We start from the raw sequence: 23,264 nt of genomic DNA, 5'->3' as shown, positions 1-23,264 counted from the left end.
TCCCTGGTACAGTGTGTAATCAGCTGCTTTTTTTTTTTTTTAAGAGGATGCAGAATTTTTTTTGAAATCTGAAACTTCACTTTTTACTCATACACTACACATTCAGTCTTTTACACCTGTTTTGATATAGTTAAGCATATCCACTTGTTTTTCAGAAAGGGCAGCTCGGTCGGCCCATCCTAGACATGCCCTACTGGAACGCTAAGCCATCTCCCATGCCCAACATTGGTGCAAAATATGGACGAAAGGCTACCTGGATTGGTGCCAGTGGTGACCAGACGTTCCTGCGAATCGATGAGGCTCTTATCAACTCCCATGTCCTAGCCACTTCAGAGATCTTTGCCAGCAAACACATTATTGGCCTTGTGCCCTCCTCTGTGTCTGAGCCGCCTCCATTTAAATGCTTGCTTATCAACAAAATGGATGGAAGCTGCAGGACCTTCAATGACTCTGAGCAGGAGGACCTGCAGGGATTCGGCCTGTGTCTGGATCCTGTGTATGACGTCATATGGAGGTAAGTCCAAGAACTAGACAAGATACTATTATATATTGTGTACTATTTATCCCCGGTCTTAAAATTTAGTTACAACAACCTACAGATAAGTTTAACTTATCCTGCTTTTAATTTAACCGCATATGCTATCCCTCTGGTCCTCTGTGGGCTTTTAGGTTCCTGCCAGCCTCAAGAGAGATGTTGTGCTACAATGCAGTGATTGCTGACGCCAGGATGCCCTCTGCTACAGATCTACAGGCTCGTTGTAGCATCCTTAGTCCAGAGCTTGCTTTGCCCTCAGGATCTCACGCCACCACAACTCGATCTCACGGAGCCCTACACATTCTTGGTAATTCAGCAAAGTGTTTTTGGTCATATGCATTTTTTATGAGTGTCTTGGTGTCTTTTGTTCATGAATGCTACAGCACAAATCATGGACAATGCAGACGTGTGCTTCTTCAAAACAGATGTTACTCCTCTGGATCGTGCTAAAGTGTAGTCACTGTAGCTCTCTTATAATTATTTTTACTTTAGGATCTTATATTAAAATTTAAATTTAAAATTTGTGTTGTCAGTTGCAAATGTTTATAAATTGCCTTGTTTAGACACTTCATTTAAACAGTCATCCTAATTTTTTTTTGTTCTGTTCTATTTTCTGTGACATTATGTTGATATCTTTTGAAAATTTTTTACTATTTTTATATTCTCTATTGGAAGAACCAGATTTAGTGATTTCTCTCTCATCAGTTCTTAACAAAATTAATTTCAGAGACAAATTTGCTCTTAGATTGTAGCCGGATATGATTTTATTTTTTGCACAAAGACTTAAGTTATGAACTTGAATCAAAGGGGAATACTAAGAGGACTTATACTGAGTTGTCCATCTAGGTTGCTTGGATACACTGGCAGCCATGCAAGAGCTAAAGATGGGTGTAGCCAGCGCTGAGGAAGAAACCCAGGCGGTGATGAAGGTCTACTCCAAGGAGGACTACAGTGTGGTGAACCGCTTTGAGAGTAAGTGGGTTTTTTGTACAGGATACATGGGAGATGATGCGTGAAGTTACTGTGAGATACATGTGGCTTTTAAGTGTTTGGCTTTATGATTATGTCAAGCTGTGAAACTTAGATATTTGGTTCAGACCAATTTGTCATCCTCTTTAAAACAAACAACATGGCTGAAAAACCAGCTTCTGTGTACCTCGGACAGCCTTATTGATCGCATTGTGTGGTGGTTTAGGTCACGGTGGAGGTTGGGGGTACTCAGCCCACTCTGTGGAGGCCATCCGATTCTGTGCTGATGCAGACATCCTTCTGGGTGGGCTGGGCCTGTTTGGAGGACGAGGGGAGTACACTGCCAAGATCAAAGTGAGCAATGGGTTGTCAGTTGGAAGTCTGCTGTTATTACTCAGTCAGGCATTTATGTTAACCCAGTCCTGTTATTGTGCAGCTTTTTGAGCTGGGACCTGACGGGGGTGACCACGAGACAGACGGTGATCTGTTGGCTGAGACCGATGTACTAGCTTATGACTGTGCTGCCAGGTGAAGTTTATGGATTCCTTATATTTGCACTCAATTCTCCCAACTGTTACTTTTAGAGAAGTTATGGAATGATACAATATCATTGTCTTGTAACTATATACTGTATGTTTTATGTATTTCTAGGGAGAAATATGCCATGATGTTTGACGAGCCGGTGCTGCTGCAGCTGGGCTGGTGGTATGTGGCATGGGCTAGAGTGTCTGGTCCTAGCAGTGACTGTGGCTCACATGGACAGGCTACCATTACTACTGATGATGGGTAAAGCTAATTTCACAATATAAACAGTACTGTTCATTTTTAAATTGATATGTCTTATATATTTTCGTGTATCATTTGGTCACATTTCATGTTATACAATCTTAAAATCTGAATACTGGTTACAGCCCTTTCATTGGTGTTTTTGGTTTGTTTTGTCTTTAGTGTGGTCTTTCAGTTCAAGAGCTCTAAAAAGTCGAACAACGGTACAGATGTTAATGCGGGTCAAATACCACAGTTACTTTACAGGTAAGTAAAATTCCTTGCATTTTATTACCAGTTTTGCAAGGTTAATTTGTTTGTATGCTTGTCAATTAAATTATTTTGATTCCATCTTTATGTTTAAACATTAGGCTTCCTTCAAATGATGGTAATGCATCTAAAGGAAAACAGCAGACCAGTGAGCCTGTCCATATCCTTAAACGCTCATTTGCTCGCACGGTTTCAGTGGTAAGTATTGTCTCTGCTTTGAAGAGTGTTATGCCTGCTCTCTGTTTCTACCTGCTTAAGTGCCTTGACAGGTGATTTGTCTTCCTCTGTCTCTCTGCAGGAGTGTTTTGAGTCTCTCCTGAGTATCCTTCACTGGAGCTGGACCACCTTAGTTTTGGGTGTAGAGGAGCTGCGAGGGCTGAAGGGCTTCCAGTACACAGCCACCCTGCTGGACCTGGAGAGACTGCGCTTTGTTGGGACATGCTGCCTCCGCCTCCTCAGGGTCTACATCTGTGAAATCTTCCCCATTGCTGGTAGGAGCGCAGAGAGCTTAGCAGTGCTTTATTCATAACAAATAATGGCCCACTGTACTGCATCTTTTAGTGTTAATTATAACTTGAAATTTAAAATAAGAATATGCAGTGAAAATGCTTTTCCCCTATTTGTTATGAATCCCTTTCTGATCTATGTGGCCGAGAAGCCACTGAAACCTTTACATACTACTTTGTGTTTACATAGTATTTCAGTGTTATAAAATAGTAAACATTTCAATTGAATTCTGTATTAAGATTGCGGCTTCTTGTAAGATCTCACTTGTTTTCTTTTTCTATCTGTTGTTTGATTTCTAGCCAGCACTAAAGCTGTGGTGGAGGAGTCAAGCAAGCTGGCAGAGTGCGTGGGAAAGACACGCAGCCTGCTGAAAAAAATCCTGTCAGAAGGCATGGACAACTGCCTGACCAAGCTGGACAATGACCCTCAGGGCTACTTGTCTCAGCCTTTAACCCTGCTGGAAGCTGTGCTGCAGGAGTGCCACAACACCTTCACTGCCTGCTTCCATTCTTTCTATCCAACCCCAGCGCTGCAGTGGGCTTGCCTCTGTGACCTGCTCAACTGCCTGGACCAGGTCAGTAATGGCAGACCCTGTTATTATACTGTACTTCAGAATGAGTTTTAACGACTGAATCTATCTATCTAACAGTATAGCTCTCTGTTAGAAATTAAGCTATTATCATTTACCCCTGATTTATCATCTCACTGATCAATCGTGAAGTACACTTTAACACTAGTGTGTTAAATATCAGTGTCCCATCACAAGATCTCAAAGCCTGGGGTGATGTCTTTGAAGCTTTTGTTGTTTTTCCAAGCAGACTTAAGATATTTATTTTCTAATAACAGAGAACAAAGAAAAGCAAATTTGAGAGGCTGAAAACTGTGAATGTTGTAAATAGATTATGCATTTTCTGTCAACTTATCAACCAACTTCTGAAGCTATCAGGATGGTTGAGTGTTTAAAATTGGCCGCTTTTTTTACAATTACATCTGGTACATTACATCATAAATTTAAATTTTCAAATTCGTAGTTCTCTAACAATACTTTTTATGAACTTTGTAGAAAATTTACAGGAAGTTAAAGTAAAACAGAAATTCATTCTTATCCTCCTTGTTTTTTAGGACATCGCCGAGGCCAACTTTCGAACATCCAGTAGCCGTTTGCTGGCAGCTGTAATGTCAGCTCTGTGCAACACCTCTGTCAAGCTGACATCCATCCTGCCCATTGCATACGATGGGGAAGTGCTGCTGCGGTCACTCGTCAAACAAGTCAGCACAGAGAATGACTCTGCCCTCGCTCACCGCTTCCCCCTGCTGGTGGCCCATATGGAGAAACTAAGCCATGTGAGTTTTTGCACATAACATGCTGCACATCAGGTATAATCCCTTCAAAATGGTGGACATGGTTGCTTGTGTGTGCAGTTGGTGACCTAGGAAATGTTAGATGGAGAATGTCATTCTATTTTATGTCATTAGACGGAGGAGAACCTGATGGGCATGACCAGTTTCCGGGAGGTGCTGGAGAAGATGCTGGTAATTGTGGTGCTGCCGGTGAGAAAGAGTTTGAGGAAGGAGGTAGAGCTGTTTTCTCCCCACCTGGTCTCCAACACCTGTGGACTGCTAGCCTCAATTGTCTCTGAGCTCACTGCCTCTGCTCTTGGCTCCGAGGTAACTTAACTTGCACCAATGCTCACATACATTCACATAAACACCCTCTCAGAAGGTGTGTACATGGGGCCACAGATCTTTTTCTTTCAGGACTCTTAATCCTTAGGCACTCTTAGCACGCTCTTGAGAAGCTTTCCGTTTCAGGAATGTAAAGACAATAGTGTCTTTTTTGTTAACCTCTGTTGCTTCTGTACTGTACATTGAGGTTGTCGTCACTGGCCTTTTTGTGTTTCAAACAGGTTAGATCACACCTGCATATCCTCCAAATCCTGTTGTGGTCAGCGTTGTCACAGTGCAGTTCTATAAGTTGCAGATAGACAAGTTTACATATTTTCTTATTCTTTTTCTCTTCTCCTTCCTCATGCCATACATTGTTATTCAACTCGCTTTTCACACTGACTGACTTTCCTTAGAGAAAGGTGATGTTTTTACTTTTGGAAAACATCAGGGAAGGCATTCTGTATGTTTTGTTTGCTATGCTGAGTCATTAAGTGGCTGGGACGTATATCTGTTGCTCTCTCACACTTACACTTTTCATTTAATTATCATCACTCTCTGTTCACACGCATACCCATATACTGCTGTCAGGACTTTAAGCTCTTGTTGCCATGGTGACCGTCACTGGATGGGAGCCCTCGACACTGCCGTTTTTCTCCCCAGTCTGTTGTCAGGGAAACAACTCTTCCTCCCCAGAGCACGTGGATAGGTCCCTCTGTAGCAGGCTGATATAAATAGTAACAGCTTGTATTATTTAAAAACCCAATGTGTTTTTATTTTAGACATTTTAAGCTTTATTTCATAGAATGCATCTTTTAGAGACCATTTTCTGTATTTGTCTTTAAATAAAAGACATTGCTGATCTTCACATTTACACGACATCCATTACTTATACACCATTATTTGACATTAATTACTGTTTTTTAGGGATGGATAGGTTTACAGTTTGTCTGGTTTGATGTACTAGCCTAACCAGTTTAATTTTATGTAAACCAACTGAACTGACATTTGTCAGGTGTAGGTGGGGAGAGCTAGCAGTATGCGGCTAACAGTTAGTTAGCTCGATTGAAACAGCTGTTGAGTCAGCTCTGACACCTAGTGGTAACTTTGGTACACTGTTCCAGTGTTTGGCTGAATATCAAACTAGGTGTGTGGCGACTGGTGACCAGGTAATATCTTGATGATTGAAGGGGGTGATCTGTGTGGTTATTCCTTTGCTGAACTTGCCATCAGAACCAAGATGTTATGCGGTGTAATATCTTGAATGAACGTCCTTCTGTTTCTGGTGGAGCGACCAACAGTGAACTTCAAACCCTTAATTACAAACCAGTTTGTCTTGTCTCTTCCATCTGTCTGACGCCCTGCATCTCCATATGCAAGCATGCTCACCAAAATTCATTCTTCATAAGTGTATTTAAATATTATGGACATGATTTGGATTGCAATGTGATATTTTAATCTATGCAGTTCTGTGCAGGCTTGCTTTCTTACACTGTATCACTCAAATCTGCCAGACATAACCCCAACCTGAGGCATTTATTTAGTCTACTTTTTCCAGCATTGTCAATTTGTTATGTTTATAGTTTCAACCATTTGGAAGAAGGGTTGACATCACTTAGCCCGTGCTGGGATTTCATTAATGTGCTGTGTATGTCATCCAGATGGCAATTTGAGTGATATCAAAATGCAAACAATTGCTCAACCCTTTATCAAACCTGTTCGAAAACTTTTACACTGGCACAGCTCCACAGTTTTCTGTTAGTCCCTGGTGTTGCCAGTTCTTACTCAGAATTTCAGTGTTAGCTAATATTTGCCTTAACACTTTGAGAAATTCTTCCTCAAATGTGTTAATCTGCTCCATGTGGTTATGTAAAAGCTTTGATATGTTTTGCAACATCTCCCATTGTGCCCTTGTTCATTAGGTTGATGGACTGAACTCGCTCCACTCTGTGAAAGCATCTCCTAATCGTTTCACCAAAACAAGCCAGGGACGGAGTTGGAACACGGGCAATGGCTCTCCGGATGCCATCTGTCTGACAGTGGACAAGCCAGGCGTCGTGCTGGTGGGCGTCTGCGTTTATGGAGGCGGCGGCATCCATGAGTATGAACTAGAGGTGCTGGCTGATGATGTAAGTGATTATAAATTATTTTCAACTTAAACTTTATTTGTTATTATTTTTGGTTTTGACTATTTTTAAAAATTTTTTTTTAACTTTTGTTTCCTCATCCTTCAGGCACAGACGGAGCACCCTGGGGACTCGGCACATTCTCACAGGTGGACATCACTAGAGCTAGTGAAGGGCACCTACAGCACTGATGATTCTCCTAGTGATATTGCTGAGATTCGCCTGGACAAGGCTGTTCCACTCAAGGTACATCCTCATGATAATAATGCATGCATATGATTTGCAAATCTTCACATGCTTTATACAGCTATGTGGTGGTTTTGCTTAAAATGCAAAATCTCACTGATGAATTTATTCTGTTGCAGGAGGGGGTAAAGTATGCTGTCCGACTGCGAAACTATGGCAGTCGCACAGCTAATGGTGATGGAGGAATGACCACAGTGCAATGCTCCGATGGTGTGTCCTTCACCTTCAGCACCTGCAGCTTGAGTAGCAATGGGACCAACCAGACTAGAGGACAGATCCCACAGATTCTCTACTACAGGTAAACACAAAGCTAGCATGCTGTAATATCACATTTCTGAAGTGTTTCTTTGTTTCTGACTTAAGTCTTTCTAATGGCTGTAGGAGTGAGTATGATGGGGATCTCCAGTCTCAGCTGCTGAGCAAAGCTAATGAGGAGGATAAGAATTGTAGCCGTGCTCTGTCTGTGGTCAGTGCTGTGGTCAGGACTGCAAAGGACCTGCTTCACAGAGCTTTTGCCGTCGATGGTAAGCACAACAAACAGGCGGCTGTATTCCAAAAGCACTGGTGACTCCTGATATTCCTTGGATTGCTTAATTTTATCTTGTCATTTCTTCTCCAGTGGATGATATTCCTGAGTTGTTAAGTTCCTCCAGCCTTTTCTCCATGCTTCTGCCCCTTATCCTGGCCTACATTGGCCCTGTGGCTGCATCTGTGCCCAAGGTAAGAGGTCACCTTGATGGCAAGCCCTTCATCCTGACTTATTTAATTGTCTCTCACTAATGAGCATTGTCATGAAACTCTTCCTCTTCCTTATCTAGGCTGCAGTTGAGGTCTTTGTACTCGTTCAGGAGCTGTTACCCGCTGTCTCTGCCCTCAACCAAAAATATGCCCCTCCCACCTTCAATCCCAACCAGTCAACAGACAGCACAACTGGCAACCAGCCTGAGCAGGGCTTGTCAGCTTGTACCACCTCAAACCACTATGCAGTAATTGAGAGTGACCACCCCTACAAACAAGCTGGCGTCACACAATACAGGGTAAGTTATCCTTTGGCATGCTACGCGCTTAGCAAATAACTTAAATAAAAAACTATGAGACACACATATAATTAAATTCCAGACTAATTGTCCTCTTTCACCTTGCTTCAGGTATCATTCCCAGACTGTGTCCGCTGGACCACCATTGAGTTTGATCCGCAGTGTGGCACAGCACAGCCAGAGGATGTCCTACGTCTGCTCATCCCCAGCCGTACCATCCACCTGTCCAGCCTGGGGGGCAAACCTTTGATCCATGATACCATAAACACATGGACTGAGCTCAAGAAGTTCTCTGGCTCTACGGGCTGGCCAACCACTGTTTTAGTGCTGCCAGGTACGAGAGACTGAACATTTATGTTGTTTTGTCAATAACAAAAACATCTTCTCTTATAGTCTATTTAAGTTATAGTGCCAACCATGTTCATTTTTCATCTCTCATTTGAGGTACTTGTGAGACTGAAGTCATCCCAAACATTACTTAACAATAATGAGGAAAAGCATACATTTCTGGGGCTTCTTCCATAACTTATAGCTTTGCAGTGAGGACTGTTTGTCTCTTTAATTGCACTCTGGAGAGGACCATAGCAGATGATAGTATGAAGATAGCATGTACTGCACAAGCAGTATGTGAGTAGTATATTGCACTTTCTTTGATGCTCTGTAATAATGGGAAATTCACTGTTCAAGATAATGAGTTAAAGGTGGAACCGAGGGCCTACAATGACCAAAAAGCCAAGCAGAGCACAATCTATGCCAAACAAGAGAAGCAGTCAAACACGTATTCTTTATTTGGAATACATTAACATATTAAATATGACAGCATCAGTAATATTTATGATAAAATGTGTAGTAAGCTGTAGCATAGATGAGGATTGACTGAGCGGTGACATCATTCTAAACCCAATGGTTATACTTACAACCCACAAATTGCTCGCATATGTGCTTTAATCTATGCAGTGATGCTTTACTGAGCCACCTGTCACTGCAGGCAGCCATTAGTTAATGTGTGATTGCCTACTGAACTCTGCCCACCTGTGTCTCTTTTCATCTGGTTTTCTTTCTGTCCACCCTACTTTCAGGAAATGAACTTCTGTTCTCATTGGAAACTGCCTCAGACTATGTGAAAGATGAGAAAGCTTGCTTTTATGGCTTCAAGTGTGTTGCCGTGGGATATGAATTCAACCCCGGTCCTGATGAGGTACAGACCCAGTTGTATATTTCTCTGTCAGTTGTGTAACAGGCTAGTCTTCCATCTATTCATGTAACTGGTGTCTGAAATTTGTTTGCGGTACCTTTCTGACATTTTGGAATTTTTCAGGGTCTCATAATGCTTGAGAAAGAGTTGGCCTACCTGGGCAGTGTGTGTGCTGCAGCTCTGATGAAAAAAGACCTGGCCCTCCCTATAGGTATGGAAAAGAGTGGATGAGTTAATTTGTTGGTTGTGCCAGTTTTTCTATTAATTCATAGTACAAGTTGTGTATGACTGCCTGAAGCAAATTTATACTGCATAACAGTAAATCATTCATCTGCTGTTCTCATCTTTTTTTCCTTCCTTTTTGAGGGAACGAATTGGAGGAGGACCTTGAGATTCTTGAGGAAGCCTCTCTTCAGGTCAGTCATCTCTTAAATTCAGAGATATTCTTGCAGACTCATTGTGGTCTGGTGACAAGGATTTTATTCACTTTGCCTCATTCTTCCTTACTTGATTCTTATTTCCTGTGAACTCACCCAGGTGTGTAAGTCCCACTCAGGGATCCTGGGGAAAGGTCTGGCCTTGTCTCACTCTCCCACCATCCTGGAAGCACTGGAGGGAAATCTGCCGCTGCACATCCAGACCAATGAACACTCTTTCCTTGAGGACTTCATCACCTGTGTACAAAACTCAAGTGGAGGACGTCTGGCCAGGTAGATATTTGTGAAGGCAGCCGAACTGCACAGCTCTGTTTTTTCTCTCCTTTCAACTTCAGTTTAGGATAAGAGCAATACATGAATTGTGCATTTACCGTTTTGAGATATGTGTACCTGCAGTTAAGATCTCCTCATTACAAATGAATAATTTACTACCCTTTCTCTCTTCATTTGTTCTTCTTCCCACCCAGGTGGCTACAACCAGACTCTTACGCAGACCCCCAGAAGACATCTCTGATCCTGAACAAAGATGACATACGCTGTGGATGGCCAGCCACTGTGGTTGTACAGACCAAAGACCAGTATGGAGATGTGGTTCATGTTCCTAACATGAAGGTCAGACTGATTGATTTTTCTGCTTCCAAGGGATTAATATTTTATAGAATTTAAATAATTTTACCGTGAGTGGCAACTTCAAAGTAGTACTTTTGAGTTGTTATTTGCACTCCTACCCGTGTCATGCACCACTGACTGGATTATTTTTATGTGTCCAGGTGGAGGTGAAGGCTGTTCCTGTTTCACAAAAGAAGTCGATGCAGCCTGAGAATGTGAAGAAGCTGCAGCGGTTACCTGGAAGTTCCTCACCCTCGTCCTCTGGCCCTGACCTAACCTTTGGAGGTTTGCCAACGCCTAAGCTGGAAGCCACATATGAGCCCATGATTGTGAAAGAGGCTCGATACATTGCTATTACCATGATGAAGGTGACCAACTCACTCACAAGCTCATTTGTTTGCATTTAGAATGCTGCAGAACCTCCACAAGGGGGAGCTATTTTGTCATGAACAGATCTGTTGAGGAAGTGATACCAAAGTCAACACTATAAAGTGAATAATGAAAACTGGCTAAATGATTCATATAGAAACATAATTCATAAATCTTATAGGCTTCTTAATGAATACAATTTTGATATATGGAACATAAAAAAATTTAATTTACCCTATTTTGATTTAGCATTGTTTATGTACCTTTTTTTTTTTTTTTTTTTAGGCCTATGAAAACTACTCATTTGAAGAGCTGCGCTTTGCTTCCCCCACCCCAAAGAGGTAAGTGAGGTAATGCAGGAATAAACCACATTTTCCAGTGAGATACAGTTTACTTATTTATCATATCCCACACAGACCCAGTGAGAACATGCTGATCCGAGCCAACACTGATGGAACCTACAGTGCTAACTGGACTCCAGGAGCAGTAGGCCTCTATACAATTCACGTCACCATTGATGGCATTGAAATAGGTATGTCAGTGTAAATGTTCTCTGACCTTTTTCCCATGCAGTGAATAAGGGATATGATCTGATGTGCAGCACCAACTCCCAAACTCCCCATAACATAATGTGACTACTGTGCACAGTGATTAATATTTTTGAAGGCCTCCAAGATGGGCAGTGGCTGTATTTTACACTAGTGAGCTGTAAATGGTCTTTTCTTTTAGATGCTGGTTTGGAGGTAGAAGTCAAAGACCCACCCAAAGGCATGATACCACCTGGCACTCAGATGGTCAAACCAAAGGCTGAACCTCAGCCTAGTAAGGTGAGCTTTTTCTTTTGATTAACCGACAGGAGCATCAACATGCATACATCAAACATAGGAACGACTAGCTGCCAGCTCATCCATCCATCCATGCAATTGTCCATTGAACACAATTCAGCAGAGGCCAGAAACTATTTGTCCTCCTACTACCAGGCTTTGAAATCCTTTACGTTTATTGGGTGATGAGAAAGAGGACTCCAGGGTGATGTTGCTTTACTTCTGTGAAGGCTCAAATAAGCCACTACTACTTGTGAATATGCTGCCCATAATATCATGAGTCATAGACTGTATCCCTGTGAGTGTAAGACTGATCCCTGTGAGTTTGTTGTCAAGTCACTTTGCCACTTGGAATAGGTACTGTATCTCAGCATTGCCATCTATTCAAGCGGCACTAATTACTTTTTTTTTAAAATATGAGTTTTAATCAATCAAAAGAGTGATTGGAAATTACTTCAAATGCAAATAATTAAGAGTGTAACAGTACACGGAGATTATGGTTCAGTTCATACCTTGGTTAAGAGTACTGGTTTGGTGCGAGTTTGGTACAGCGAGATGAAAAACCACAAATGCACAAGGATTGTTGTGTCTGTGTTATGTACAGACGAAATCCTCTTGCTGAGATAGCACTTTGCCTCGGTTTGGTCAACTGCTTGTATTATGAAAATAAGCATAATTTGAAACATGTCTGCATTACACTGTGCAAACCCTGAACAAACAAAGGTCCCAATAGGCTTGAAAGCAGAAAAACTCTCTTATGCGAAGAAAATTAAAATGCTTCCTCCTTCTGCGTTTAATTTGTGCTTGCCATCGTGTGACTGACTTGCACAAAAAACAGCTGGTTGTGCTAACTGCAGCACATGTTGATAATGGGGTGTGGATAGAAGTGTCTGGATGAAACTCACACTTGTGAAGTTTGGGTCAACATTATGTGCCTCAGTCTACATGCTGTGTAGTCTATGTGCACCGCACCGTAACCCCTGTATGGTGATGGTTCAGCACAAATTTACAGTTAGTTGAAAAATGATATTTGGCATGTTGGGTGTCATCATCATTTTGTGAAACCTGTAGTATTTCAATTTTACAATCCATAATGGGGAAACCAGCAAATGTATGTGCTTAAAGTCAGCAGTGTATACAGTCTATTGCTTTAGAACATGTTTTCCACGGACCAGTATAAATATAGAGGAAGAAAGCAAGATTAACACTAATTTCATCTAACTTCTTCTATTGAAAATAGATTTGCTAAAATTTCATCATCCTTTGCTCTATCTATGCGTATACTTGGAAGAAGGCTTTGAGTCTGTTTATACAAGCAACTTCCCACTGTCAATTTGTCCTGCTTCTTCTTTGTTCTTCTTCTGCCGCACTTCTTGTCATTTTTTCCCCTTTTCTGTTCTTTGCTGCTGCCGCTCACAGTCTCATCTCCCCTCTGCTTCTCTCAGGTCCGCAAATTTGTGTCCAAGGACAGCGCAGGCCTGCGTGTGCGTAGTCACCCCTCCCTGCAGAGTGAACAGATAGGCATAGTGCATGTCAATGGCACCATCACTTTCATTGACGAGGTAACTGACTTTAGACCAGGCAGAATTATGCTGCAGTTATGCTATGAAAGTATACTTGCTGGAGCACTGTCCACTTTTGTTCAATTTCCTTGTCTCTTTTTTTTAAATCCGTAAAGACCATCAGAAGTACCATAATCCTATAATTTAGTAGTTTTGAGTCCTCTTTGATGTGTTGCTACCTCCCTAAATATGACCACTTTCTTTTTTCTTATGAATTTGTTGCTCTTACTTTATTTTGCTTCATACTCTTGCAAAGCACTCTGAGGCTACACTGAAGGCTTGAATTACTGCAACATAAATCCAAAGGATGTGATGCATTTGAATCCAAATGAACATTGTAACACTCAAAACATTTGTTTGATGGTTGTGCTGTAATGCAGCACACGTTTAGAATATTTGTCAGTCCTTCTCAACATCTACAATCCCATCCTTCAGTAACAGCAATAGTGACTTGCTGTAAACTCAGTTTACTGTCCTCTAATTAGACGTGAGACTTTCCTGCAGCCTCAGAAGTGTTGTCTGTGTGTATGTGTGGGCCCTGCCCATCCTGTTTCCATAGTAACAGGGCGGCATGGCTCTGCTCTGTTGCTTGTTTTCCCATAGATCCACAATGATGATGGTGTGTGGCTCAGGCTCAATGATGAAACAGTAAAGAAGTATGTTCCCAGCATGAATGGGTACACTGAAGCCTGGTGCCTCTCTTTTAACCAGCACTTGGGCAGGAATCTACTGGTCCCAGCCGACGTAAGTAGAAGGAGGCCTGCTGCTGAGCAGTCTGTCAATAATGGCAGAGGCTCGTGTGCTGTTCATTTGGGGAAAAGCTTAGATATCATCTTTGTTGCTTAACAGTTATAGTTTTTCATGGGCTCTAGTGTTTGGCACCCGCCCCCCAAATGTACTTGAAGCATGGCAAATTAAGAACTTCATCAAAGTGTAATTCCTGGGGTCTTCTCATGCATGAAACATCTATTTGATCAACACTGAGTATGAAACGTTCTCACTAACACTCCGTGCAAAGAAACAGCACCTGGAAGCGTGCATGCATTAACTCATGTTTGAAGGCTAAAACATTGACCATAACGTGACCATCATGTGTTCAATAAGATGCAACACTGGTAAATGCTCACGTGACTGGGTAGTATATTTTTATTGCATTCAAGTGAACTCCAATGCAGGAATTGAAAGACATTGAAAAGGGTAGTGAAGGAGAAATTTCAAGTGGATTAGTTTGCACTGTTTAGTCTTCCTTTCCTCATTGCCTCTCACTCACAATTCAAGAACACTCACACACCACAGCATGTGAAAATAAAGGTTTCTTTCACATTTTGCTCCATGGCACAAGAACCACCATAATAATATACCCAATCTGATAAGACGTGTGACAGGATTTAATAAGTATGTTATTAATAGGGAAAATATCTGAATGATCACATGTTAATATCCAGGTGGTTTTCTGTCATGAAGCTATCATTGGTCCACGAAAAGTTTTAGAGGGAAATCGTACCTCTATTGCTCTACAATTCCACCTTTGCATTGGGATGCTTTTGGTGCAACAAGGCTTCCATGTAAGGTCTCTGTCTGAACAGCATGACACACTACATCATCCAAGTGGGGAATTTTTTTGGAAGTTTCTTCTTTTATGTCTTTCATTTGGTCGTAGATTTGGAATTAGTGTCCCTGTGATGTTTGGAGAGAACTTTCAATTCTTTTTCTGCCCCTGCAACTGGGTTTCATATATCCTTTTTTATATTTGGTCTTACACTTATTGTTTAGTGTTCAAACATTTCACAGGCTTTGCCTGTATTTGCAGTTCCTGATGACCCCCTTTATCAGTGCTTCACGATTTCACTAACTGGCTTGTCTGACACTGGTCAGATTCTGTCTACTCTTCTTCACCTTCTTAAATACCCTCTGATGCTGAAAATTTTTCTTCCAAACTTTTTCTTCCAAAAAAATGCGTCAGCGTCTTTCCCCATCCTGTTCTCTTCCTCTCTCGAGTCGTCTACTGTTTCTTGACTGTCTTACAATCTGTTGCTCAGAATGTCTTTACTGCTAGCCAAGGAGTCAGGGATATCGGCTTTTTGTCCTGGACTCCTTTATCTATATTCCCACCACAGGTGAGTTGTATGAAGGAGGGTTAAATAGCTTGACTGCCCTATAGCTTATCATTTATCTGTTGTCCTCTTGAACCCCTTGTGACTTTGTAGTCCTCCCATGGTGTTACAATCAGGCATAAGAGGTCGGACCATAGCTGCATGGTTGTCTGTTTAGTTTAATTTTGCAGATACAGTACAGTATGTCAGGGGCTATTGTCCCATAGACTCTTGCAGTGATCACATTTGGATGTTTTTATATAACTAATGTTCAAGCCTGTATGTTGCATGGGGTTGAAGATACTAATGTCCAGTCTGTTGCATGAGGTCTTGTTTCCAAGGCTTGTGATATACAGTATAGTCATGTATCCTTGTGTGTCATAGCATGCCTCCCTTCAGACTGTATGAAAATAAGTGAACATTGTACTTAGCAGGTAGCAGGTCCATTGTCGTTTGGTCATTTTAATTGCATTGATACAATGTTGAATAGATGTTGACATGAGAGATGTTCATATGTTGTACCTACAGCAAGTAATTTGTACTTGGAACCTTTAAAGTGCATGTACGCTACATACACCACTGCTGTTGAGGATGGAAGTCTAAATAGGTTTTGTGTTCTCCATTTTGTGTCATATCTAGCCTCTCAAAGTAGTTTACAGGAACAGTTTGACATCTTTGGAAACACTGCTGAGAGCTAGTTAAGATGGGTATCCCTCTCATGTCTGTCTACTACTTAAAAAGCTACATCAACAAAACCGTTCTACGAGCACCTCTAACGTTTACTACGTAAACTAACGTTGACTCCACACAAAAAGTGAAATATGAAACTAGTGGTATTTTACAGAGGCAATGTGGACTATTTATTTGTTGGAAACAGTAACAACAGAAATCAGGGAACTTGCAGTGCCCAGCCAATAAATAGTTCCCTGATGTACCAGTGAGTTGACCAGTTGCTAGCTGTTGCTTCATGTTTTATGGACCAATATGAGAGTGGTATCAATCTTCTCATTTCACTTATGTCAGGAAAGCAAATAATTCCCAAAATGCCTCTTGCTTTAAGGCTTTCAAGACCGTAGAGCACATGTCCAGGTAGCACAGGGTTTATAACTGTTTTGTTATGAGAATCGGGTTCCATATTTGAGAAGTGCCCAAATTTCTGTCTTTAATATATAGATTAGGCTGTTTTAGTCTAATAACCTGATTTAATCTGAAGCATACAAGTTCTTTTATTACAACTCTTCACTGTAATATTTCAGGACTCAGTAGTCTAAACCTTATTCTGGTCTTTTACATTTTTTCAGCCTGTTGTGTTACTGTACTTTGGAACTAACCCATGCTCTTACTTTTTGCAGGAGGTCAGGGGCCAGTCGGAGGAGAACGTAAAGGAGGTGAGCAGCTGCCCTTCCCACGAGGCCCCCATTCGGGTGCAGAACAGGGCAGGGCAGGGCGGCGGTCCGGGGCTTTATAAGGTAGTGAAGACCGGCCCCTCTGGTCACAACATCAGAAGCTGCCCAAACCTTAGGGGTATCCCCATTGGAATGTTAGTACTTGGCAACAAGGTCAAGGCCATAGGCGAGGTACGCACTCACCCCAAATAATACAATGTGTTTTTTGTGTCAGGATTTGACTAAATCAGTCTGTTAAGATAGTATAATGTAGCTAATCTTAGTAGACTTTGGCCTTAATTCTCAGAAATTAAGAGTTCCCTCTTTTTCTTAAACAAAATTAATTTTGAATGTAAAAGATGCAAGCCTTTTTTCTAACGAGAATACATCAGGTGTTTCTGGATGTGGGTGTGTGTTCTGTATCTTTCCGCTGGTTGAGGTCTTATCAATGCCTTCCTTACTTCCTGACTAATTCCAGTCTTATAAATCCATTGCAGTTTCAGGGTGTCATATTCAGCGGCCTGGAGACTTTTCAGTGGAATTCTAATCACACAGTGCTGAAACCTTTCTGTGCCTTGACTATATCTTTGTTGCACTTTTAACAATCCTGTCAATAACTTGGTGCTTTGAACTGTGTATGGTCTGGTGATGAGTGGAGCCTCCCCTCTTTTGGATTCGACCTGTCATTGGCTGCTGCGGTGTGTCATGCTGTTCAATAGTTTCCTCTCTGAGCCTGTACTGGAATGCCTTGTCTGAATCTGAGAGGTGCAGCCTGCACATACTAATACTTCCGTCTATGTCTGTTTTTTCAAAACTATAATATTTCAGGGAGTTGAGAAAAAACAGCCTCATGCATTTACCTTTCAATAGGCTACCCCTTTGTTATAGTAAGTTTTTTTATTTTAGCTACATCAGTTTTGTCCCACAGTGTCTGCTGATACACAAAATCAAATTCTTGTGATCTGCTGCTGTGGATTTTGTATGTGTCAATCAGAGGAATGGAATGTTTGCATGTTAGTGATCTACTAGTAGAATTTGTGTCATGGTTTTGTCTGTGCAGTAATAACAAGGGTGAACTGGGCTTGATATACAAAAGGGCTATGACTGTTTTTCTGAGGGATGACAGAGTGTGCGCGAATGTGCTGTTAGTGTGTGACGAATGTTCTGTGTGTGAGTATGGATAAAGAGTGTTGTTTGTGTATCAGGTGGTCAACTCAGAGGGGACCTGGGTACAGCTGGATAAGAACAGTGTAGTGGAGTTCTGTGAGAGTGACGAAGGAGAGGCCTGGTCATTGGCCAGAGACCGCGGTGGAAATCAGTACCTTCGTCATGATGATGGTAAGCCACGCTCAACAGGGAAAAATTGTCAACCTCAAATGTGGTAAATTGCAAGACAACAGTTTCATTTGCTTTTACAGAACAAGCACTGCTTGAACATGGGGCACAGACCCCACCACCCAGCCCTTTCTCTGTGCAGGCCTTCAATAGAGCCACAACTTCAAATGGAGCGCAGGGCTTTGACTACGGCATCTCCAACAACAAAGGTGAGATCAGCTTGGTGTATAGTAGGCTTTAAGCGACAAAATAATGTATCAATAACATATCCTTTATCGTGATATCACTTCCCTTTTAACAACTATGTTCATTTACATTTGAATTTTTTTCAGTCCTTAGATTTTAGTCAAGTACTAAGACATCCTTGTCTTGACCCTTCCCCTCCTTTATCTTAAAAAACACTCTATATAACTTCTGCACATGCTTTGAACTGAGACTTTTCTTGATAGTTTGTTGTTTTTTGATACATTACCCCATTTTACAAATGTGTACATTTTCACCATCTGTGTTTATGCTGTTATAATCACAGTTGCACATCAAATCACTTCTTTTATTCAAAACTAAGGAATTATGAATTTGACCTTCACCATTTATAGTAGTGCATCCACATGGTCTGAGTGATCCAGTTTAGGTCACTCAGTCTCAGTTTAGTGCCATCAGTCAACGATCTGTCATCTCTTTTTATTTATGCATGTTGTTTAATGTGTCTCCTGTTGTTATTTCATGACTAACATCATGACAATGTGCAATGTCAGGCATATTCCTGCGTCTGTGTGCATGGGCTAGTCAATGTGCTTTCATACATATGGACCTCTATGGGCTGCATTTGGTTTGGGGTGCTGTGGACTACCCCAACATCAATAACTGGCCCTGAACATGTCTGTGATTTCACCCTTCTCCCTTTGTTTCTTTGATTTCCTTGAAAACATCTGATCATTTACATAACCATTGTTTTCTTAAAAATATGGTTGAATATTGAAAACATCACCTGAATGAACTCATCAGCTCTGCTACACCATCAGTGATTGGCTCGCTTCAAATATATCTGTCGATCTTTCTGCCTGAATATCATGCTGACGCTGTGCCAGTTGTTTTTCAAACAGCTTCCCCCTTCCTCTGTGCTTGAAAACATAAGGCTGATTTGTTGAGGCACCTAGCCATGCTAATGAGAGACCCAGGTTATTCATATAATATCTTGATTGCCTCTAACTTTCGTGGACTGTGCTGAATAGAAATCTCTATAGACCCTCCTTTTTGGAGGGTGAGGGAATTGCACCTGAATCTGTTTGCTGCTCAGAACGCTAACATGCCATGAAGCCCTCAGGATGGCTGCGAATGACAAGAAGATGACCAATGTCATTCTTCAGTGTCATTTTGGCTGGCATTAACACAGGCAAGACCCTGGAAGTGGTCGCTTGCAAGCTTACTGATGTGGTTACACTTGAGAGAAGTAAAATCTAAGTTGATGACATGGAGCGATGGATGCATGGATACACTATATAGACAAAAGTATTTGAATGAGGCTGTTTGTCAGGGGCTGGGCTGGGCCCCTTACTTCCAGTGAAGGGAACTCTTAATGCTTCACCATACCATTTTGGGCAATGCTATGTTTCCAACTTTGTGGCAACACTTTGGGGAAGGAGCTTTTCTGTTCCAGCATGACTGTGCCCCAGTGCACAAAACAAAGTCCATAAAGACATGTTTGGATGGCCCACACAAAGCCCTGACCTCAACCCCGTCCAACACCTTTGGGATGAACTGGAACGGAGACTGCGAGCCAGGCCTTTTCGTCCAACATTAGTTGAATTGGATTTTTTTGATAAAAGTTGACCAGTCTGCCCCAGAATCCATAAATTGGCCTAGTGTTACAGGAGTAAGCACATGGATGCTGAATAGGAACCTCTAATCACAGAACCCCCAAATGGCTCATCTTCATACTAGTTAGCTTGATATGTCATGGTGCTTGATTTCTTTGTCTCTCTTGTCTGGCTCCAGCAACAGATGTAAACTGTAAATTTAGAGACCCTTTGTCAACATTATTTTGAGTCTGTGCTCAAAAATCACATATTAACTGTGCTTTGCATCTGGTCAACAGCTAGTCAGTTCTGTCAGGACATTGGGAGACTTTTGAATTATTACTGATGCAGTGTCAGCTCCATTTACAGTATATTTACAGAGTTCAGTTTACTCCCAACACATGTATTAGCGACTTCTGATGAGGACACACAGGCTTTTTTGAAGAGTGACTTGAAATTAATGCATTGGAAGAGACCCCCTCTCTGCCCCTCCTTCTATATATCCTTTCCCTAAACAGAGTTGTGAAATGGGAGGAGCTGTTGGCTCTGGAAGTATTTTTTTAACACCCTGTTTGAGAGCTTTGCCACCAGACAAATATTTACCATAATTGCTAGAAGCTAGAGAGCCGATTAGCTTCTCAGTTGCAGCACATTAAGCAACATGTAATCTTTCCAGCAAATGTCACTTTTGTGTAACACAGACACTCTGACAACCTGCTAGTTGCAGTCAAAGAAGGACAATGACATGCCTGTCCAGCCAGCTGAGACAACAAATAAAAAGGATCATTTATGTTATTTCCCCAAAGACCTTTTTTTTTGACACCAAAAGTGGTGACTAAAGTTGAATCTTAAGGCCACCAGTTATCTCAACAGAGTTTCTTTAAAGTTTTTTTCCATCAGTTCGATAGGTCACAGGACTGTAAATAATACATTACCCATGAGCCTCAGCATTGCTTAGGGGAGGAAACCAGTCACAGATGTGAATCATAGCCATAGCAAATTCAGCATGCTTGGTCATACCTGCTGGATTTCTAACATTGCCGCAGATTCTAAATTTAGTCTTATTTTAATAGATTTAAAAGATTAATGTATTGAGTTTTTTGCTTCACCTTTCACCATTAGCAGTGCAAGCGGCAGAATTTTAAGCTTGATGATGTTTTTTGGGAGCTGTAGTTCACTTAAACGAGTAAGATTTTTACATCTGCGACCCCAGAGGCTCAATAGCTCCTGCCATTTCACACATCCGTTGTGTAGTGGGAGATGACTGAATGACTGATAGAAAATAAACTCCTTATGATCCTCACCCCGTTTGGAAACCAAAAACCATAGCATAAGCTGTAGTTTTTCCCCATCCTCTGTCTCCATGTTTGCAGGTGACCGGTTGAGTGCCATACTGAATTCCATTCAGTCTGGGCCCTTCCTCTCAGCAGTTCCCTCCTCCTCCGTATTTGAGCAAGCCGCCCAACCTCCCTCCTCCTCCTCCTCCCTTGTCCACAGCCCATTTGTGTTTGGACAATCCCCCTCCCAACTGTCTCAGCCACAACCACAGCTTCTGAGTAAGTCTGTCTTGCTTTCTGACAGCGCTTGCTTGCACAGGTGTTGATCCTCTTTCTCCCAGTTTTTGTTTTCCTCTGTATTCATTTTTCTTTATGGATTTTGCTGGAGAGGGTAGGAGCGATGTGTGACACATCAGCTGCACAGTTATGTTCTGCATTGACCAAATATCCTTAACAAGCCAACATGTCTGTTATTCGGTGTTTAAATCTTGTTTTGAAAAAACAAATCTGGTGACATCACGTTCAAAATATATGCATTGACAGGCATTTCCATTTGTTTTTGAAAACAAGATTTCAAACTTGAATACTAGATTAAAGGCCTTGTTAAAAGCTGTATTTTTGCTATGTGCTAAGTAATAAGCTGAGCTGCTTATTTTTCCGCTTGCTAAGTCAGCTATTTCTTGTTTTCCCTCATCATCTTCTCTGCTGCTTTTATTTCAGATCTGCATTTTTCATCTTTTATTAACAATTTCTTTCATTTTCTACCTCAACCAGCCCAGAGCTTTACTTCAAATACAAACAGCTGTAGTCTAAATAGCTGTTGACTTTGTTTTCAGCCTGAAATTTCAGTTTAGTCACTGTATTACAAGTAACACCTACTAACAGTTTGTATTTTCACTTGATAATTAAAAAACAAAACATCACAATTTAAGAGAGATAATCTTAGAATGGGATCCAGACTATCTGTTTTATCTTTTTGTTACTTTTTCAGCCTGTATCGTGCTCTCTCTCTCTCTCTCTCTCTCTCTCTCTCTCTCTCTCTCTCTCTCTCTCTCCCTCTCTCCCTCTCTTCCTGTCTTCCTCTTCCTGTTCCTCTCTTACTCTCTTCTTTTCTTGCTATTTTTCTCTGTACTTGTTGTGATCTTTTTTAATTTTTATTCTTATTTTAATTCTTCTTTCCCTCATTGTCTATTTCCTGCCGAGCCTGGGAGGTATCTTGAAGGAAAATAAGTCTATGCATAAATGAATAATTTGTGCTCTCAATTTAGCATAGTTTTAACTTGCTACCTTCGTGTCATCAGGCTTCTTGCACGTACACCCTTCACATGCTCTGTGGATAGCTGGGATTTAACAAAGTTCAGGCTGTAATACTTTAATCTTTGAGTTTTACTTTGATCTTGGACTGATATTTGATAGATATACTTAGGAATTTAGCTGTTTTAAAACACTTTTATCTTTGTGATCCCTTAAACCTTAAATCTTACAGGGTAATGGTCTGTTTTGCTGTTAAAAACTTTTAAATAGAGCCAGATTCTGGAGCATCTAATAGATTCTTCATCTTCTCCAACCTTCCATCTGATTGGATGCTGCGTGCGAGAGGTTGCTACCCTCTACAACAGGGGAAGGGGGAAAATATACATGATATTAAATTGAGAACATGAATTATTAAATAGTGAGCACAACACCTCTGGGGCTCTGGAATTTGTCTGTTTCTCTTGGTGTTTCTCTCTTCATGTCTATCAGTTCTTCTACCTCTCTGTTGATCTTCCCATCACTTCAACATGTTGTCGATTTGGCTCTCTCTAACTCAAGTTCTTGACTTGACCCCCCTGCCTCTTTATGATTTCTTTCTTTCTCTCTGTCGTGACCCCCTTGCATTCCATGCTTTGTTCGTTTACCTGCTCCACTGTTTTCCGCTGTAGATGGTTCATCACGCAGCCTTGCTTCTCGCGAGCGTGTGCACAAAAGCAGTGTGTCCGTGGCTGGGCATGGTACTGCTCTCTCATCTGTCACTCTAAGGCAAAAGGGTGGGTAATCACAGCATGCATGCTTCCCTCAGACTGAACAGAGGGTGGGTAGAAATTTGATAAAAAACAAAAAACACGGTCTGTTCTGTGATGAATGAAGGGTTTTGTGTGTCAGCTTGTGAAAAACATTTTCGTCATGTTGTGTTAGAACCCACCTTAAAAGATGTGGCCTGATTGTAGGACATGGCTAATCACAGTATTGGTATTAAGGAGAAGTTGCATAATAAACACATAT

At 41.4% G+C, this 23,264-nt stretch overlaps 1 protein-coding gene across 12 annotated transcripts in view; it reads left to right on the top strand.

Annotated features, from left to right (window-relative positions):
* The window catches only part of mycbp2 (MYC binding protein 2), a 60,535-nt gene that overhangs the window by 24,184 nt on the left and 13,087 nt on the right, over positions 1 to 23,264 (top strand). For 4 of the 12 annotated variants that reach the window (XM_046405064.1, XM_046405060.1, XM_046405062.1 and 1 more), the window contains 35 exons: positions 156 to 514; positions 670 to 842; positions 1,382 to 1,507; positions 1,731 to 1,858; positions 1,941 to 2,032; positions 2,156 to 2,290; positions 2,453 to 2,536; positions 2,641 to 2,737; positions 2,838 to 3,030; positions 3,346 to 3,620; positions 4,169 to 4,390; positions 4,523 to 4,714; positions 6,634 to 6,840; positions 6,946 to 7,083; positions 7,203 to 7,381; positions 7,465 to 7,607; positions 7,703 to 7,803; positions 7,902 to 8,120; positions 8,232 to 8,454; positions 9,200 to 9,318; positions 9,439 to 9,526; positions 9,682 to 9,731; positions 9,853 to 10,025; positions 10,220 to 10,364; positions 10,523 to 10,729; positions 11,016 to 11,071; positions 11,147 to 11,262; positions 11,460 to 11,557; positions 13,000 to 13,116; positions 13,720 to 13,860; positions 16,562 to 16,786; positions 17,800 to 17,932; positions 18,013 to 18,138; positions 21,099 to 21,281; positions 22,925 to 23,029. In XM_046405064.1, coding sequence (XP_046261020.1) covers positions 156 to 514; positions 670 to 842; positions 1,382 to 1,507; positions 1,731 to 1,858; positions 1,941 to 2,032; positions 2,156 to 2,290; positions 2,453 to 2,536; positions 2,641 to 2,737; positions 2,838 to 3,030; positions 3,346 to 3,620; positions 4,169 to 4,390; positions 4,523 to 4,714; positions 6,634 to 6,840; positions 6,946 to 7,083; positions 7,203 to 7,381; positions 7,465 to 7,607; positions 7,703 to 7,803; positions 7,902 to 8,120; positions 8,232 to 8,454; positions 9,200 to 9,318; positions 9,439 to 9,526; positions 9,682 to 9,731; positions 9,853 to 10,025; positions 10,220 to 10,364; positions 10,523 to 10,729; positions 11,016 to 11,071; positions 11,147 to 11,262; positions 11,460 to 11,557; positions 13,000 to 13,116; positions 13,720 to 13,860; positions 16,562 to 16,786; positions 17,800 to 17,932; positions 18,013 to 18,138; positions 21,099 to 21,281; positions 22,925 to 23,029 — 5,368 coding nt within the window. The remainder of the gene's footprint in view (positions 1 to 155; positions 515 to 669; positions 843 to 1,381; positions 1,508 to 1,730; positions 1,859 to 1,940; positions 2,033 to 2,155; positions 2,291 to 2,452; positions 2,537 to 2,640; positions 2,738 to 2,837; positions 3,031 to 3,345; positions 3,621 to 4,168; positions 4,391 to 4,522; positions 4,715 to 6,633; positions 6,841 to 6,945; positions 7,084 to 7,202; positions 7,382 to 7,464; positions 7,608 to 7,702; positions 7,804 to 7,901; positions 8,121 to 8,231; positions 8,455 to 9,199; positions 9,319 to 9,438; positions 9,527 to 9,681; positions 9,732 to 9,852; positions 10,026 to 10,219; positions 10,365 to 10,522; positions 10,730 to 11,015; positions 11,072 to 11,146; positions 11,263 to 11,459; positions 11,558 to 12,999; positions 13,117 to 13,719; positions 13,861 to 16,561; positions 16,787 to 17,799; positions 17,933 to 18,012; positions 18,139 to 21,098; positions 21,282 to 22,924; positions 23,030 to 23,264) is intronic. The other 8 variants (XM_046405065.1, XM_046405063.1, XM_046405066.1 and 5 more) reach the window with 8 other exon arrangements.

This window comes from Scatophagus argus, chromosome 11 (assembly GCF_020382885.2).
Source record: "Scatophagus argus isolate fScaArg1 chromosome 11, fScaArg1.pri, whole genome shotgun sequence".
Classification (NCBI taxonomy): Eukaryota; Metazoa; Chordata; class Actinopteri; family Scatophagidae; genus Scatophagus; species Scatophagus argus.
This window is presented reverse-complemented; position numbering and strand designations above follow the sequence as displayed.